This window comes from Nerophis lumbriciformis, linkage group LG24 (genome assembly GCF_033978685.3).
Source record: "Nerophis lumbriciformis linkage group LG24, RoL_Nlum_v2.1, whole genome shotgun sequence".
In the NCBI taxonomy this organism is placed as follows: Eukaryota; Metazoa; Chordata; class Actinopteri; order Syngnathiformes; family Syngnathidae; genus Nerophis; species Nerophis lumbriciformis.
This window is the reverse complement of record NC_084571.2, coordinates 17,945,865-17,966,284: the sequence shown is the minus strand read 5'-3', so window position 1 is coordinate 17,966,284 and position 20,420 is coordinate 17,945,865. Positions and strand designations below refer to the sequence as shown.

The 20,420-nt window shown below is 41.4% G+C and overlaps 1 protein-coding gene across 2 annotated transcripts in view; it reads left to right on the top strand.

Moving 5' to 3' along the window:
• Positions 1-19,130, top strand: part of slc39a14 (solute carrier family 39 member 14) — a 35,539-nt gene extending 16,409 nt beyond the window's left edge. The window contains exons 3-10 of one of the 2 annotated variants that reach the window (XR_009817506.2): positions 1,609-1,786; positions 9,398-9,567; positions 12,741-12,863; positions 14,411-14,560; positions 14,616-14,838; positions 14,933-15,117; positions 18,628-18,963; positions 19,043-19,130. Coding sequence is in view for 1 of the 2 variants with exons in the window: in XM_061981745.2 (XP_061837729.1) it covers positions 1,609-1,786; positions 6,438-6,607; positions 12,741-12,863; positions 14,411-14,560; positions 14,616-14,838; positions 14,933-15,117; positions 18,628-18,780 (1,182 nt within the window). In the remaining variant the exon portion in view is untranslated. Of the gene's footprint in view, positions 1-1,608; positions 1,787-6,437; positions 6,608-9,397; positions 9,568-12,740; positions 12,864-14,410; positions 14,561-14,615; positions 14,839-14,932; positions 15,118-18,627 lie in introns of both variants that reach the window. The other variant, XM_061981745.2, reaches the window with a different exon arrangement.
• The last annotated feature ends 1,290 nt before the right edge of the window (positions 19,131-20,420 follow it).

The following is a 20,420-nucleotide window of genomic DNA, read 5'->3' as shown; positions in this document are numbered from 1 at the left end:
GGTCCTGAGTAGTCTTGGGTTCAATCCCGGGCTCGGGATCTTTCTGTGTGGAGTTTGCATGTTCTCCCCGTGACTGCGTGGGTTCCCTCCGGGTACTCCGGCTTCCTCCCACCTCCAAAGACATGCACCTGGGGATAAGTTGATTGGCAACACTGAATTGGCCCTAGTGTGTGGATGTGAGTGTGAATGTTGTCTGTCTATCTGTGTTGGCCCTGCGATGAGGTGGCGACTTGTCCAGGGTACCCCGCCTTCCGCCCGATTGTAGCTGAGATAGGCTCCAGCGCCCCCCGCGACCCCAAAGGGAATAAGCGGTAGAAAATGGATGGATGGATACTTGTGTGATGTTGTCATTACTGCCACATGTGGTGTATAAGTGTATTACACCTGAGTACTTGTGTGACGTTGTCATTACTGCCACAAGTGGTGGTAAAGTGTATTACACCTGAGTACTTGTGTGATGTTGTCATTACTGCCACCTGTGGTGTAAAAGTGTATTACACCTTAGTACTTGTGTGATGTTGTCATTATTGCCACCTGTGGTGTAAAAGTGTATTACACCTGAGTACTTGTGTGATGTTGTCGTTACTGCCACAAGTGGTGTAAAAGTGTATTACACCTGAGTACTTGTGTGATGTTGTCATAACTGCCACAGGTGTTGTAAAAGTGTATTACACCGGAGTACTTATGTGATGTTGTCATTACTGCCACCTGAGGTGTAAGAGTGTATTACACCTGAGTACTTGTGTGATATTGTCATTACTGCCACCTGTGGTGTAAAAGTGTTTTACACCTGAGTACTTGTGTGATGTTGTCATTACTGCCACCTGTGGTGTAAAAGTGTATTACACCTGAGTACTTGTGTGATGTTGTCATTATTGCCACCTGTGGTGTAAAAGTGTATTACACCTGAGTACTTGTGTGATGTTGTCATTACTGCTACCTGTGGTGTAAAAGTGTATTACACCTGAGTACTTGTTTGATGTTGTCATTACTGCTACAAGTGGTGGACAAGTGTATTACACCTGAGTACTTGTATGATGTTGTCATTACTGCCACCTGTGGTGTAAAGGTGTATTACACCTTAGTACTTGTGTGATGTTGTCATTATTGCCACCTGTGGTGTAAAAGTGTATTACACCTGAGTACTTGTGTGATGTTGTCGTTACTGCCACAAGTGGTGTAAAAGTGTATTACACCTGAGTACTTGTGTGATGTTGTCATAACTGCCACAAGTGTTGTAAAAGTGTATTACACCGGAGTACTTATGTGATGTTGTCATTACTGCCCCCTGAGGTGTAAAAGTGTATTACACCTGAGTACTTGTGTGATATTGTCATTACTGCCACCTGTGGTGTAAAAGTGTTTTACACCTGAGTACTTGTGTGATGTTGTCATTACTGCCACCTCTGGTGTAAAAGTGTATTACACCTGAGTACTTGTGTGATGTTGTCATTACTGCCACCTGTGAGAATGTATGTATGTATGTATGTATGTATATATATATATATATATATATATATATATATATATATATATATATATATATATATATTTATATTTATATATACGGTATATACATTTATATATATACATATATTGTGTTGACAGTGTCTACCTGCAGACACCCTGGCCCTCTACAGCATGGACGAGCACTCACGTCTGGATGGGCGGGGCTTACACACCTTGTGTCCCACCTTACTGCAGCAGCTGGATGCAGGCACCTGCCGGGCGCAGAAGGAGGAGGAGCCTAGCACCCAAGTCTCACCCAGGCCCACTGACGCAGAAGGTGACTGACTCACACTCTGATCTAGTCTTAGACTATGATTGGTCTAGATTTAGATTGGTCACATTTAGTCTCAGAGTTAGATTGGTCTCAGACTTAGATTGGTCACATCTAGTCTCAGACTTAGATTGGTCACATCTAGTCTTAGACTTAGATTGGTCACATCTAGTCTTAGACTTAGATTGGTCACATCTAGTCTTAGACTTAAATTGGTCACATCTAGTCTTAGACTTAGATTGGTCACATCTAGTCTTAGACTTAGATTGGTCACATCTAGTCTTAGACTTAGATTGGTCGCATCTAGTCTTAGACTTAGATTGGTCACATCTAGTCTTAGACTTAGTTTGGTCACATCTAGTCTTAGACTTAGATTGGTCACATCTAATCTCAGACTTAGATTCGTCACATCTAGTCTTAGACTTAGATTGGTCAGATTTAGTCTTAGACTTAGATTGGTCAGATCTAGTCTCAGACTTAGAGTGGTCACATCTAGTCTTAGACTTAGATTGGTCAGATCTAGTCTTGGACTTAGATTGGTCAGATCTAGGTCACAAACAGTCACAAACAGTCCACTTGTGATGAATTGAATGATATATTCATGCTGACCAGTTTCAGAGTGACACAAGTGTTGTCTGCTCGTCTAGTTAGTAGGGGTGCAACGGATCAAAAAAGTCACGGTTCGGATCGTTTCTCGGATCAGTCACGGATCGGATCATTTTTCGGATCAGCAAAAAAAAAAAAAAAAAAAGACAAGACAAACTGAAGTTTTGTCTTTTTGTTTATTAACACTTTTAAATTATTAAATTAAAATATATAAAATTAACTTAAAGTGCACAAGGCATAATATCTTGTTTTTAACATAATTAATGAAAAACAGTGCAACATAAAAAGGCATTTCTCCTTTCTTTAAACTTGGACCAATGACCATTAATAAAAAACAACTTAAAGGATAAGAAGGCACATCATCTTCCTTGAAACATAGGTAGTGAAATAAAGCCTGACATCTGGAGTGATGCTGCTGTCTTCCACACTTGGAGCCATGGATTGTAGAATCCTTGTTTTCAGTGGCAGGATCATTGACACAGATGGTGAAGTTTCAGTGCTCGGTAGAGATGTAACAGTTTTGAGGGGTTTAAGCACGTGGAGGACCTCCACTGCCACTCTCACATCGCCATCAGACAGGGTGATGATGTCTTTGACATTTGTCTTCAGGGTCTTGTGGGTCAATGCAGAGTATATAACTGCCTGCTGCTCCAACATATAAGTGGAGTTCCACCTTGTTGGGACATCATGTATGAGCTTATGAGTAGGCAGCTTTAGAATTTCTTACTTTGTCTTAAGCACATGAGCAGCTGTTGTGCTTGGGTGGAAGTAAGAAACCTCTTTTCTGATCCTCCCAAGGAGGCGCTCCATCCTATTGACTGAGATTCCCTTCTGTGATGCCAAATTCACTACATGTGCAAAGCACCTATCTGTGGTCCCAGTCCTGCTTCATTCACTGCATTTATTTGATTTTTGGCATTATCAGTTGTGACTGGGATATTAGTACTGGGCCTCTTAATCTTCCATTCCTCCACTACTTGTGTCAGTACCTGCGCAAGGTGACTCTCGTGGAGGGGGCGTGTCTTCTCATCTGCCAGTCTGCTGTGATGAAGTGAGCGCTTATCGTCACATAGTTCCCCTGGACGTCCACCCGTCTGTCGTGAGCGCAACAGATGATGCTCGGGATAGTTCATCCACAACTTTTTTCTTCTCCTGCTCATAAAGATCTAGCACAATCTTATCGCTGAAGTGGGTGCGCGACGGGATGTTGTAACGTGGCTCAAGCACTTTCAGCATGTGTTTAAAACCCTCGTTTTGCACAAGGGAATATGGCCTCTTGTCTGCACCTATAAACACACCGATTAAATTAAATGGCGCGGGGCTCCTCCGTTACTCCGCTCGCCATGACCACGCTGTGTGTGGACTGAACATGCGAACAACTTTTTTTTTTTTTTTTCATAAATCAAACCGCGGATCACGTGTGTGCCAAACTGAAGATATTGATCCGAACGGATCAATGTTGATCCGTTGCACCACTACTAGTTAGTTACTATCTAGTCTAGTTAGTTACTATCTAGTCTAGTTAGTTACTATCTAGTCTAGTTAGTTACTATTTAGAGAATGGGATCATTGTTTTAACTCCTCAGTCATGCTGCTTCACATCTCTGTTTGACCCCTTGACCATTGACACATTTTCACTTTGGCCCCTGTTCGGCCACCCCTACAGTATGTGTATACACACACACACACACACACATATATATATATATATATATATATATATATATATATATATATATATATATATATATATATATATATATATATATATATATATATATATGTATATACTGTATGTATATATATGTATGTATATATATATATATATATATGTATATACTGTATGTATATATATGTATGTATATATATATATATATATATATATATATACTGTGTATATATATATATGTATATGTGTGTATATATATATATATATATGTATATATGTGTGTATATATATATATATATGTATGTAAATATATATACACACATACACGCGTATATATGTATGTGTATATATATATAAATACATATATACACATATGTACGTGTGTATGTGTGTGTGTATATATATATATATATAAATATATATATATATATATATATTCACACACACATCATATATATACACACACGTATATGTACGTATGTGAGTATATATATACACAATATACGTCTATATTAATGTTGATGTTTATATTGTTGTTGTTGTGGATGTGCATGTTGTTTATATTGATGTCTATGTGTATGTTAATGTTTATATTGATGTTGATGTCTTTGTGTGTGTTAATGTTTATATTGATGTTGATGTCTATGTGTATGTTAATGTTTACATTGATGTTGATGTATGTGTATGTTAATGTTTATATTGATCTCTATGTGTATGTTAATGTTTATATTGATGTTGTCTATGTGTATGTTAATGTTTATATTGATGTTGTCTATGTGTATGTTAATGTTTATATTGATGTTGATGTCTATGTGTATGTTAATGTTTATATTGATGTATATGTGTATGTTAATGTTTATATTGATGTTGTCTATGTGTATGTTAATGTTTATATTGATGTTGATGTCTATGTGTATGTTAATGTTTATATTGATGTATATGTGTATGTTAATGTTTATATTGATGTCTATGTGTATGTTAAAGTTTATATTGACGTTGATGTCTATGTGTTCAAAAGTTTACATAGACTTGTAAAGAACATAATGTCATGGCTGTCTTGAGTTTCCAATCATTTCTACAACTCTTATTTTTTTGTGATGGAGTGATTGGAGCACATACTTGTTGGCCACAAAAAAACATTCATGAAGTTTGCTTCTTTTATGAATTAATTATCGGTCTACTGAAAATGTGAGCAAATCTGCTGGGTCAAATGTATACATACAGCAATGTTAATATTTGCTTACATGTCCCTTGGCAAGTTTCACTGCAATACGGCGCTTTTGGTAGCCATCGACAAGCTTCTGCTTGAACTTTTGACCACTCCTCTTGACAAAATTGGTGCAGTTCAGCTAAATGTGTTGGTTTTCTGACATGGACTTGTTTCTTCAGCATTGTCCACACGTTTAAGTCAGGATTTTGGGAAGGCCATTCTAAAACCTTCATTCTAGCCTGATTTAGCCATTCCTTTACCACTTTTGACGTGTGTTTGGGGTCATTGTCCTGTTGGAACACCCAACTGCGCCCAAGACCCAACCTCCGGGCTGATGATTTTAGGTTGTCTTGAAGAATTTGGAGGTAATCCTCCTTTTTCATTGTCCCATTTAAAGCACCAGTTCCATTGGCAGCAAAACAGGCCCAGAGCATAATACTACCACCACCATGCTTGATGGTAGGCTTGGTGTTCCTGGGATTAAAGGCCTCACCTTTTCTCCTCCAAACATATTGCTAGGTATTGTGGCCAAACAGCTCCATTTTTGTTTCATCTGACATCACATGGACAAAGATAAGACCTTCTGGAGGAAAGTTCACCTACTTTTGATCGCGACTGTATGTTAATGTTTATATTGATGTTGATGTCTATGTCTATCTGTATGTTTATATTGATGTTGATGTCTATGTGTATGTTTATATTGATGTTGATGTCTATGTGTATGTTAATGTTTATATTGATGTTGATGTCTATGTCTATCTGTATGTTTATATTGATGTTGATGTCTATGTGTATGTTAATGTTTATATTGATGTCTGTGTGTATGGTAATGTTTATGTTGATGTTGATGTCTGTGTATGTTAATGTTTATATTGATGTTGATGTCTGTGTATGTTAATGTTTGTATTAATGTTGATGTCTGTGAATGTTAATGTTTATGTTGATGTTGTCTATGTTGATGTTTATATTGTTGTGTATGTTGATGTTTAAGTTGATGTTGTTGTGTATGTTGATGTTTATCTTGTTGTTGTGTATGTTGATGTTTATATTGTTGTTGTTGTTGTGTATGTTGATGTTTATGTTGTTGTTGTTGATGTATGTGTATGTTGATGTTTGCTGCGCTGTCCATCTCCAACATGACATGTGTTCCCTCCCATGCCGCGTGCCTCCAGTGTGGGGCTTCTCCTTCCTAAGTGTGAGTGTGATCAATGTGTTCGCCCTCACTGGAGTCTTTATGGTGCCTGTGATGAAGACACGCTACATGAAACACTGCTTCACCTTCTTCATCGCTCTGGCCATCGGCACGCTCTACTCCACCGCCGTGCTGCAGCTGCTGCCTGAGGTTGGACGTCTGCTGGCGCTCCACACACACACACACACACACACACACACACACACACACACACACACACACACACACACACACACACACACACACACACACACACACTCAGAGCTCCACTAGAGTTTCAGTTGAGCGCTCCAGGACAAAAAAGATAGTCTTTCCTTCCTGTCTTTGTTGTGCCTCCTCTGTCTTTGTGCTGCTGCATGCTCCACTTCTTTGTGTGTCATCCATCATCTCTTCTCTGTCACTCACAGGAACACACTGCTATTATTATGCATTCTAACTACTCAAGTATGGCAAGTATGAGGTGGCTAACAAGGCAGAGGACACTAATGTACTTCTAAAACATCACAAAAGTGCCAACAATACTCCATTTACTTGTGGTGAGCTGAATATTAACAAGTATTAGTGATATTGTTATTATAGGTTCTTACACAGAGAAACTACGTTTAGACAGCTAACTAGCTTATGCTGCTATATAGAGCTGCTGCATGGCCTCTGAGTTGGTGAAAGTGAATTGTAGATTATAAATCATGTCTCTCACCTGGATAGTAGAAGGTTGTGGATATAAACCCACAAGTTGACACCCAACTTAGACCTGGAGATGGCCAGAAACACCAAACAAACACTTGTTTGTAGTACAGATGATGATGAAATGTTGATGTAAAGGGGAAGATATAAACATCCCATCAATCTTTATCCCACTGAGCGCAGACATTGTACAGTAAGTGATTGTTTTATTATGTTTGGATATCTTGTTTAGCATTTAGCAATACTGCTATATGATGCTTAGTGTTTCACTAAAGATGCTTCTAAAACTTGTAGATCATCCTCCAGGCTCAATAATAGAAGTTTCTGGATCATCATTTGTCCCAAAGTAGTCTTTGTTGTCTCTCATCAAGTCTGTCATGATTAGTAGTCTTGTTGTTGTTGAAGGGAAAGTGAGCATTGTGATGCGTCTGTAAAATTAATACTTAAAATGATGAGAATATGTATATATTACATGTTATTATGAATGTCACTACATTACATATATACTTACATCATGTATATATTACATGTTATTATGAATGTTACTACATTACATATATACTTACATCATGTATATATTACATGTTATTATGAATGTTACTACATTACATATATACTTACATCAGGTATATATTACATGTTATAATGAATGTTACTAGATACTACATATATACTTACATCATGTATATATTACATGTTATTAAGGTTGTTTATTGAGCATGTCACAGTCAGTTCCATATCATGTAGTACATCATATACATACATATCTCCAGTGAATAGTCTTGTGCTCAATGACAATATTATCATTTCACAAAAAAGAAAAGAAAATTGATTTGAACATATCTCAAAAGGGTAAAGGGAAGAAGTATAAACTTTACTAGACACCGTATTTTTCGGACTATAAGTCGCTCCGGAGTATACGTCGCACCGGCCGAAAATGCACAATAAAGAAGAAAAAAAACATATATGTCGCACTGGAGTATAAGTCGCATTTTTGGGGGAAATTTATTTGATAAAATCCAACACCAAGAATAGACATTTGAAAGGCAATTTAAAATAAATAAAGAATAGTGAACAAGAGGCTGAATAAGTGTACGCCATATGACACATAAATAACCAACTGAGAACTTGCCTGGTATGTTAACGCAACACATCATGGCAAGAGTCATTCAAATAACTATTAACATATAGAGCATGCTAAACGTTTACCAAACAATCTGTCACTTCCAATCGCTAAATCCGATGAAATCTTCCTCCTCGGTGTCGCTCCTGTTATGCGCCGCTAGCGTCCTTTCTTTCTGCTGCTCAATCGACGTTTTCTGGTGCATATTTCACTATGTCCAGCTTGTAATCTGCAGTATATGATTTCCTTTTCGGTGCCATTTTTGTTCAGTCCTTCTCAGTTTTTATAAGTTACCGCCAATGTTGCTGTGATAGCTCCGGCAGTAGCGTATAGCATATAGCAGTTAGCATTCCAAAACCCACAATGCACTTCTGCCATGACCCACCTCCGCCGAATTCTTATTGATTGGCGTGTGAGTGACGATTGCTGACGTGTGTGTGACAATTGCGGACATTTTCTTCGTCGCTCACGCGAATGAGATAAATAATATTATTTGATATTTTACGGTAATATGTTAATAATTTCACACATAAGTTGCTCCGGAGTATACGTCGCACCCACTGTCAAACTATGAAAAAAACCTCGAATTATAGTCCGAAAAATACGGTACTACATATACTGTATACTTACAGTGTGTATATAAAACCTTGATGGAGGCTTTTAGAACACTTTATAGGTGGACTAGAGTGACTTCTATTAGCTCCACTGTCAGCTGACTCTTGCTAGAGTTGATTTCTGATTTAGAATGCATAAAAAAGGAACCTCCATGTGTTCAAGGATAGGTTGGACCATGATGGACAAAAGCATCACTGTTGTGTGTGTGTGTGTGTGTGTGTGTGTGTGTGTGTGTGTGTGTGTGTGTGTGTGTGTGTGTGTGTGTGTGTGTGTGTGTGTGTGTGTGTGTGTGTGTGTGTGTGTGTGTGTGCGCACTCTAATGACACCTTCTCTCCAGCTAAGGGGTGAAATGAACAATGATGTTGTGTGTGAAGCAAGGTGGACTGGATCTGGTTCTTCATCTCTTCCCCCCTCAGGTGGTGGTTCATCTGACTGACTAACCGCTCTCTCTCTCTCTCTCTCTCTCTCTCTCTATGTGTGTATGTGTGTGTGTGTGTGTGTGTGTGTGTGTGTGTCAGTGTGGGGCTATGGCATCCTGTGTGTGACGCTGATCTCGCTGTGCTCGCTGGTGGGGGCCAGCGTGGTGCCCTTCATGAAGAAAACCTTTTACAAGCGACTGCTGCTCTTCTTCATAGCGCTGGCCATCGGCACGCTCTACTCCAACGCCCTGTTTCAGCTCATCCCAGAGGTAGTGGCCAAGGGAATTCTCCCAGTGCTCAGTACCCTAACATGGCTAATGCTAATCAGTAGCATGTCAAGGGCAAAGCCAATGTACACTATATTGCCTAAAGTATGGTGTCCAGCCATCCAAATGATGAGAATCACTAATCACAGGTGTATCAAATCAAGCACTTAGGCATGGAGACTGTTTCTACAAACATTTGTGAAAGAATGGGCCGCTCTCAGTGATTTCCAGCATGGAACTGTTATAGGATGCCACCTGTGCAACAAATCCAGTCCTGAAATTTCCTCGCTCCTAAATATTCCATAAATATCCTCAAGATGATCTCCTGCTGGCCCCACTATGGACTGGACTCCCACACTATTAACTAGATCCATTATGGACTGGACTCTCACACTATTAACTAGATCCATTATGGACTGGACTCTCACACTATTAACTAGATCCACTATGGACTGGACTCTCACACTATTAACTCGATCCACTATGGACTGGACTCTCACGCTATTAACTAGATCCACTATGGACTGGGCTCTCACAATATTAACTATATCCACTATGGACTGGACTCTCACACTATGGACTGGACTCTCACAATATTAACTAGATCCACTCTGGACTGGACTCTCACACTATTATGTTAGATCCACTATGGACTCTCACTCACTCACTCATCCCATGGCCTAGGAGGCCGTAGGGGTGTCATGGTGGATGCTTGGGCAGTCAGGGATCTCCAGCGCTCACGATCTTCTGCTGTTCGTAGCAGGGTTTGGAAGCTGCAGCCAGTCCATTCTTTGATGTTGTCCATCCAGGCCTTTCTCTGCCTGCCTCGTCTCCGCTTCCCCTCTACTGTTCCCTGCAGGATGGTCTTTGACAGGGAGGTGTGCCTTGTGACATGACCAAACCAGTTCAGCTTGCGACGTTTAACTGTTGAGAGTAGAGGTTCCTGTTCGCCAGCATGGGTGGTAACTAGCTGTCTAACATAATCATGTGTCTGGTCTTCAGTGTATGATATATGTAGCATTCTTCTGTAACACTTGCTTTCAAAGGACTGTATCCTGCGCTCAGTGTCCGCTGTGAGCATCCAGCTCTCACAACCATAGAGTAGGATGGAAAGAACAAGTGACTTGTAGAGTCTGACCTTCACCTGGAAGCTGATGGTATTGCTCTTCCAGATACTGGTCAGTCTTGTCATGGCTGATGTTGCTATGCCGATTCTTGCTCTGATCTCTTTTGTGGAGCTGCCATCTTCACTCACAAAGGACCCGAGGTACTTAAAGTCCTTTACTTCCTCCAGGGTTTGTCCATTCAATGTGATGTTCGGTGGTGGTAAGTGATTGTGACAGTTGACCAGGATCTTGCTCTTCTCTGCACTTATCTCCATTCCATAAGCTCTCGCCGCCTCCTCCAGTCTGGTGGTCAGTTCCTGGAGTTCAGCCTCACTTTTTCCCATAAGGTCGATGTCATCCGCGAAGCGAAGGTTGGAGACGGGTCTTCCTCCGATGGTAACGGAGGTGTGGAATTCTTGGAGTGCTTTTTCCATGATGTTCTCCAGGAAGACATTAAATAGGTCAGGGGAGAAGAGACAGTCTTGGCGGACACCAATAGATGTTTTAAAAGGTTCTCCTATGCTGTTGTTGATGAGAACTGCACTGCTTGAGTCTGTATAAAGTGTTTGGATGACCTGTATGAGATTATTGTCAAAGTTGTAATTTCAGAGAACCTGCCATAGTCCTTCATGCCAGACACGGTCAAAGGCTTTTTTAAAGTCAATGAAGTTGTGGTATAAGTTGTGCTGGTCCAGCACTATGGACTGGATTCTCACAATATTATGCTAGATCTACTATGGACTGGACTCTCACAATATTAACTAGATCCACTATGGACTGGACTCTCACACTGTTATGTTAGATCCACTATGGACTGTACTCTCACACTATTATGTTAGATCCACTATGGACTGGACTCCCACAATATTATGCTAGATCCACTCGACGTCCATTGCACCGGTTGCCCAGGGGCGGGGGTCCCCACATCTGCGGTCCCCTCCAAGGTTTCTCATTTTCATCCCATTGGGTTGAGTTTTTTTCTTGCCCTGATGTGGGATCTGAGCCGAGGATGTCGTTGTGGCTTGTGCAGCCCTTTGAGACTCTCGTGATTTAGGGTTATATAAGTAAACTTTAATTGATTGATTGATATTCCAAAGTCAACTTTATTATAAAAAAAGTGAAGAGTTTGGGAACAACAGCAACTCAGCCACCAAGTGGTAGGCCACGTAAACTGACAGAGAGGTCAGCATAGTACAGTTGCTACAAAGCTCCAAACTTCATGTGACCTTCCAATTAGCCCACGTACAGTACACAGAGAGCTTCATGGAATGGGTTTCCATGGCCGAGCAGCTGTATCTAAGCCATACATCACCAAGTCCAATGCAAAGCGGGATGCAGTGGTGCACGTCGCCACTGAACTCAAGAGCAGTGGACACGCCTTCTCTGGAGTGATGAATCACACTTTTCCATCTGGCAATCTGATGGACCAGTCTGGGTTTGGAGGTTGCCAGGAGAAGGTTACATTTTGGACTGCATTGTGCCGAGTGTGAAATTGGGTGGAGGAAGAATTATGGTGTGGGGGTGTTTTTCAGGAGTTGGGCTTGGCCCCTTAGTTCCAGTGAAAGGAACTTTGAATGCTCCAGGATACCAAAACATTTTAGACAATTCCATGCTCCCAACCTTGTGGGAACAGTTCCTTCCTCCAACATGACATGATCATATTGAACCCTATGGGTTAGGAATGGGATGGCGCTTCAAGTTTTATATGTGAGTCAAGGCAGGTGGCCAAATACTTTTGGCAATATAGTGTATGTTAGCATCAAGCTAGTCTACTTCCGTTTTTCCACCCAAATACCCTGTTGGCATGTCAAATGGCAACATTGCCTCGAGGTAGTTTGGCTCTCAGTGATGCTGGAGTGATTGCCAAGTGTGAAGTGACCCCAGTTCCCAAAACATGGCAATGTTGGATTTGACCTGATTCAATACTGGATTTGGTATCCTCGCCTTCACAGTAGGCCACATCTTGTAGTACCACCTCTGTCCTCAGGAGGTGATAGTGAGTCCCTAGTCCCACACACACACTGGACACACCTGTTGTGGTCACCACCTGAGACACACTCTCATCTCCAGGCCTTCGGTTTTGACCCCAAGGTCAACTTTTACGTGTCCAAGTCTGCCATGGTCTTTGGAGGCTTCTACCTCTTCTTCTTTACCGAGAAGGTCCTGAAGATGCTCCTCAAGCAGAAGCACACGGTGAGTAACAACAATAATAGTAAATTGTAAATAATGTAAATAATTCAATGTGATTATCTTGTGTGAAAACTGTATTATGATGATAGTATATATCTGATAGTATATATCTGTATCATGAATTAATTTAAGTGGACCCTGACTTAAACAAGTTGAAAAACTTATTCGGGTGTTACCATTTAGTGGTTAATTGTACGGAATATGTACTTCACTGTGCAACCTACTAATAAAAGTCTAAATCAATCAATCAATCAGTGACTGGATGCAAGCAGAAGTAACAACAATAATAGTGACTAGATGCAAGCAGAAGTAACAACAATAATAGTGACTAGATGCAAGCAGAAGTAACAACAATAATAGTGACTAGATGCAAGCAGAAGTAACAACAATAATAGTGACTAGATGCAAGCAGAAGTAACAACAATAATAGTGACTAGATGCAAGCAGAAGTAACAGCAACAATAATAGTGACTAGATGTGTGTGAATGCTCCAATGCTGAACTTGAACTGAAATCCTGCAATTTTGTTTAGAAGAGTGTGAATGTTGTCTGTTTATCTGTGTTGGCCCTGTGTACACCGTCTTCCTCCCGAATGCAGCTGAGATAGGCTCCAGCACCCCCCGCGACCCCAAAAGGGACAAGCGGTAGAAAATGGATGAATGGATAGTTGAAGTAGAGCACATCATTCCCAAACAGGCTGAAGATTTTGAAGTAGGAACGGTTTGAATCAGATGAAAAATGTTGTGGAACTTTGAAGAATGTCCCATTGATTTCAATGGGAATTTTGGGAAAAGCGAGAATTTTTTGGAAAATGGTCAAAAACTTGAATGGTCTGAATGAGTTGGAATTTTTCTAATAGGTCAAGAAATGTTGAAGTAGTAAAATGTTGAATTGAGAAATTGTATTAAGGAATTTCGGGAAAACCGGGAATGTTTCCACTTCAAAAAACAATTTAGTTTTTTGTCCTGATTAAGAGGAATTTTTTGACGGTGGAACGGTTGAAGTGGGTTGGAAAATGTGTAAGGAGTCATCGCCAGATAAAAGGGTGGGAATAGGGATTTGGAAAACCAAGAATTCGAGAAAATCCTGGATTTTTTTTAACTAGGAAAAAGGGAAGTTTAAATGTCCAGGATGGTGGAATGTGTTGAAGGTGGAATGGTTTGAATAGTTTGAAAAATGTGGAAATGGTGGGAGTTTGAAAAATGGCCAATTCATTTTGAATGGGAAAAATGTCCCAGAAAACCTGGAGTTCTGGGAAATCTGGGAATTTTTGAAATTTTTCAAGGAAAAGCCTGCGATTCCTGAATAGGCTGAACAGTTTGAAGTTGGAACGCTTTGAATGGGGTGAAAAATGTGGAAGGTAGAGGACACCAAAATGTGGAAAAGAAGAAGTAGAAGAATAAATAGATGAGTTGTGGTGTAGAAAAGTGAATGTTTGGAGCATTCACACATATATATATATGTATATACTCCATTGTGTGGGTAAGTGAGCGCATGGCACACTCACTAGTTGTATGGACACACACTCACTAGACACTCCTTAAACAACAGGGTCACGGACACAGCCAGTATTCGGCGGGCGAGCGAGAAACGGAGGAGGGCGAGAGAGAGAAGCTTCAGCAGAACGGCGAGGTCGGAGGTCACGGGGCGAGCAAGCCGGGCGAGGGCGAGCTGATGCTGCGACCCTCCCAGACGCCGCAGGTAGAAAGGTGTGCTGCCCAGCACTGTTCCCCGAAGTTGACCCTGCTCCTCTCAGGACGCTCAGAGCGCAGATGGCGGGGGGCGGGGCAGCAGCTGCTATTGGCTGAAGGGGACGGCCTACTCGGACATTGGCACGCTGGCTTGGATGATCACGCTCAGTGATGGCCTGCACAACTTCATCGACGGCCTGGCCATCGGCGCCTCCTTCACCGCCTCCGTCTTCCAGGGCATCAGCACCTCGGTGGCCATCTTGTGCGAAGAGTTCCCCCACGAGCTGGGTGAGTGGTCCACCTCAACTCTTCAGGGTCTGCTCTTCACCTTCACCTTTACCTTCACCTTCACCTTCACCTTCACCTTGACCTTGTCCTCTAGGGGACTTTGTCATCCTGCTCAACGCCGGCATGAGCATCCAGCAGGCGCTCTTCTTCAACTTCCTGTCGGCGTGCTGCTGCTACCTGGGCATGGGCTTTGGCATCCTGGCCGGGAACAGCTTCTCCCCCAACTGGATCTTTGCCCTGGCAGGGGGTATGTTCCTCTACATCGCCCTGGCAGACATGGTGAGGACACTTTGAACAGTAACACTGCCTCTTAAAGGCCTACTGAAACCCACTACTACCGACCACGCAGTCTGATAGTTTATATATCAATGATGAAATCTTAACATTGCAACACATGCCAATACGGCCGGGTTAACTTATAAAGTGCAATTTTAAATTTCCTGCGAAACTTCCGGTTGAAAACGTCTAGGTATGATGACGTATGCGCGTGACGTCGATGGTTGAAACGGAAGTATTGGGACGCCATTGTATCCAATACAAAAAGCTCAGTTTTCATCGCAAAATTCCACAGTATTCTGGACATCTGTGTTGGTGAATCTTTTGCAATTTGTTTAATGAACAATGGAGACTGCAAAGAAGAAAGCTGTAGATGCGATCGGTGTATTAGCATCTGGCTACAGCAACACAACCAGGAGGACTTTGACTTGGATAGCAGACGCGCTATCCGACGCTAGCCGCCGACCGCATCGATGATCGGGTGAAGTCCTTCGTCGCTCCGTCGATCGCTGGAACGCAGGTGAGCTTTGGTGTTGATGAGCAGATGAGGGTTGGCGTAGGTGGAGAGCTAATGTTTTTATCATAGCTCTGTCGAGGTCCGTAGCTAAGTTAGATTCAATGGCGTTGTTAGCAACAGCATTGTTAAGCTTCGCCAGGCTGGAAAGCATTAACGGTGTAGTTACAGGTCCACGGTTTAATAGTATTGTTGATTTTCTGTCTATCCTTCCAGTCAGGGGTTTATTTATTTTGTTTCTATCTGCAGTTAAGCCCAATGCTATCAAGTTAGCTCCGTAGCTAAAGTGCTTCACTGATGTATTGTCGTGGAGATAAAAGTCACTGTGAATGTCCATTTCGCGTTCTCGACTCTCATTTTCAAGAGGATATAGTATCCGAGGTGGTTTAAAATACAAATCCGTGATCCACGATAGAAAAAGGAGAGAGTGTGGAATCCAATGAGCCCTTGTACCTAAGTTACGGTTAGAGCGAAAAAAGATGCGTCCTGCACTGCACTCTAATACTTCACTCTCACGTTCCTCATCCACGAATCTTTCATCCTGGCTCAAATTAATGGGGTAATCGTCGCTTTCTCGGTCCCAATCGCTCTCGCTGCTGGTGTAAACAATGGGGAAATGTGAGGAGACTTTCATCTTGTGACGTCACGCTACTTCCGGTACAGGCAAGGCTTTTTTTTATCAGCGACCAAAAGTTGCGAACTTTATCGTCGTTGTTCTATACTAAATCCTTTCAGCAAAAATATGGCAATATCGCGAAATGACCAAGTATGACACATAGAATGGATCTGCTATCCCCGTTTAAATTAAAAAAAATTCATTTCAGTAAGCCGGTAACCATCCTGCTACTCAGCTGTGCTACCCAGGTGTAATACACATTTACACCACAGGTGGCAGTAATGACAACATCACACAAGTACTCAGGTGTAGTACACTTTTACACCACAGGTGGCAGTAATGACAACATCACACAAGTACTCAAGTGTAGTACACTTTTACACCACAGGTGGCAGTAATGACAATATCACACAAGTACTCAGGTGTAATACACTTTTACACCACAGGTGGCAGTAATGACAACATCACACAAGTACTCAGGTGTAATACACTTTTACACCACAGGTAGCAGTAATGACAATATCACACAAGTACTCAGGTGTAATACACTTTTACACCACAGGTGGCAGTAATGACAACATCACACAAGTACTCAGGTGTAATACACTTTTACACCACAGGTAGCAGTAATGACAACATCACACAAGTACTCAGGTGTAATACACTTTTACACCACCGGTGGCAGTAATGACAACATCACACAGAAAAAGTCTGGAGTGAAATTCATAGGGAAGTTTCTTAAGTGCAAAAATGATGACTAAAGTGGTGAAGATGTATTTTTATTTGCACTTTGATTTTATTGACAGTTTATTTAAAATGATATATCATGATTAGAGATGTCCGATAATATCGGCCTGCCGATATTATCGGCCCATAAATGCTTTAAAATGTAATATCGGAAATGATCGGTATCGGTTTCAAAAAGTAAAATGAATGACTTTTTAAAACGCCTCTGTACGGAGCGGTACACAGAGCAGTTGCGTCTCCCAGTCAGCAGCCCCTCCCCTCTCCCACACACAACACAGGAGATTTATGCACGACTGCAGCATGATAGGTTTACTGGCGACGCTTGATGACCTCATCAAACCGCCGGGAGCGGAGCACAACAACAGCAAGAGTGTGTTGTTGCCGGTGCTGTAACCGTGGCTAACAAGCGAGCTCGCTCGGTGACTGACTAACGACACCATGTCTATGGTTTGGGATTATTTTAAAGTGTGTCTGACGGATAAAAAACTGGCAATTTGCAATGACTGCAAAAAGTTGGTTATGCGAGGAGGAACCAAGACGTCTTCCTTTAATACGAGCAATTTGATCTCCCACCTCTTTAAGAATCATAAGGAGATACACGATGAATACAAGCGAAAGATGGATGAAAAGCAAACACCGAAAAAAAGTAGTACCACAAAGTTGTCGCTTAAAGACTCCGCCGAGAAAAAACAAAAATACAACAAAAACCACCCCAGGGCGAAAGCTCACGTTGTGGTCAGGGACAACGCACGCAGTATGTCAAAAGCTACGGTGGAGTTTGGTATGGCTAGTCTGCCCTGCATGGCGCACACGTTGCAGCTTGCAGTGAACGGAGGTGCCCTGTCTCAACGCAGCATTTCAGAAGCTCTGGCTGACTGCTAGGCCACTTCAAGCACTCACCACTAGCTTGCAACACATTTGTGTTACTCATACAAATACGTTAGAGCAGGGCAGATTGAGCCCAGTTTATAATTTCCTGTTATACAGTATACCAGGCAGCCTTGCACTAAAGGAGGACTATGTTATTGTTTACTTTCTTACTCTAGTATACTCTGGACTGAAGCTGTGTGCCTTCATTGTTTTTGTAGCTGTTGTTTTGAGGCATGTTTAAAAAAAATAAAAAATAATGCACTTTGTGAAAGTCAAAGTATAGTATTTCCCATAGTTGTAGTGGGTATTAGGATTATCTCAGGGAGAGCATGTCCCAAATTCCAAGCTGCTGTTTTGAGGCATGTTAAAAAAAATAATGCACTTTGTGACTTCAATAATAAATATGGCAGTGCCATGTTGGCACTTTTTTCCATAACTTGAGTTGATTTATTTTGGAAAACCTTGTTACATTGTTTAATGCATCCAGCAGGGCATCACAACAGAATTAGGCATAATAATGTGTTAATTCCACGACTGTATATATCGGTATCGGTTGTTATCGGAATCGGTAATTAAGAGTTGGATAATATCAGAATATCGGATATCGGCAAAAAAGCCATTATCGAACATCTCTAATCATGATTATCATTATTTATTATTAATTGAGTTAAAATGTATTTATTTTGGCACAACATAGTTTGTATATTGTAATAAGAAAGAGTAATAGAGGATATAATGATATTAGTATTGTTATTTTCATGGTCAGTTCCCTGAGATGAACGAGGTGAGTCGTGAAGAAGAAGATGCAGGTGGCAGCAGCTTCCTGCTCACCTTCACCATCCAGAATGGAGGTCTGCTGACTGGCTTCTCCATCATGCTGCTGCTTACCACCTACTCTGGACACATCACCATGGACTGACTTCTTCCTCTTCTTCTTCTTCTTCTTCTTCTTCTTCTTCTTCTTCTTCTTCTTCTTCTTCTTCTCCTTCTCCTTCTCCTTCTTCTTCTTCTTCTCCTTCTCCTTCCTCTTCTTCTTCTTCTTCTCCTTCTTTTTCCCCTTCTTCTTGGTCATAGCAAAGATTCCTGGTCACATCTGCTGCAGGTAAGAAGACTTGGACCAAGGACTTGTTGGCTGACAAGTGCAGTAAATGCTGACATCAGCTTTATTTCTTCTACCCCAGAATGTTTTTTTTCTTCTTTATGATGAAATGAAGACGTCCATCTTTGTTCAGGTTCTTCTTTAAAAACACCAATACTTGTCAACTTCAACTGACTTCATCTCTTTTCCACACACACACATCACTACACCCACACACACATCACTGCACAAACATGTATCACTACTCCCACACACACATCACTACACACACACACACACACACACACACATCACTACACACACACACACACATCACTACACACATCACTACACCCACACACACATAACTACACACACATCACTACACCCACACACACATCACTACACCCACACACATCACTACACCCACACATCACTACACACACACACACCACTACACACACACATCACTACATACACATCACTACACAAACACATCACTACATCCACACACATCACTACACTCACACACACATCACTACACACACACACACACACATCACTACACACACATCACTACATCCACACACATTACTACACACACACACATCACTACACCCACACACATCACTACACGCACACACCACTACACCCACACATACATCACTACACACACACATCACTACACACACACATCACTACATCCACACACATCACTACACACATCACTACACACACACACACATACACTTCACTACACCCACACACATCACTACACCCACACACACATCACTACACACACACATTTCACTTCACCCACACACATCACTACACACACATCATTATACGCACACACATAACTACACAAACGCACATCACTACACACTCACATCACTACACACACAAACACATCCCCATACACACACATGGGTACACACACACACACGGGTACACACACATCACTACACACATCTCTACACACACACACACACACACACTTGGGTACACACATCTCTACACGCACACACACATGGGTACCCACACACAGAGCGGTCCTCCCTCCCTGCCTCCTCATCCAATCAGCAGCCAGGACACATTGAGACGTTAGTGTCAAATGATTGTATTTGCTGCACAGGCTGTGTTGTGTTGTGTGTACACTTGTACAACAAAGTGACAACAAACAACTTGTATTCTGTGTCATCTTTGTTGACTGGCAAGTTTTTATTGTGGTGTCTATTGTAATTACATGATTTATTATTATTAGTGTAGCGTGCTGTTTGCACTTCCTATGGGGGCTAAAATGCCCTCTCACCTTTTGACAGGTTGTTGTGAGCAGTGTGTTTGTCATTTATGAAGGAAGCACATTATTTATTCTTTCATTTTTATTTCAACAAGCTGGACATTCAATCATAATCATCTCTCACTAGATGATCTTTCCTTTCTTATTTTATAAAAGACATTTTCCAAGAATATCCTGTGTC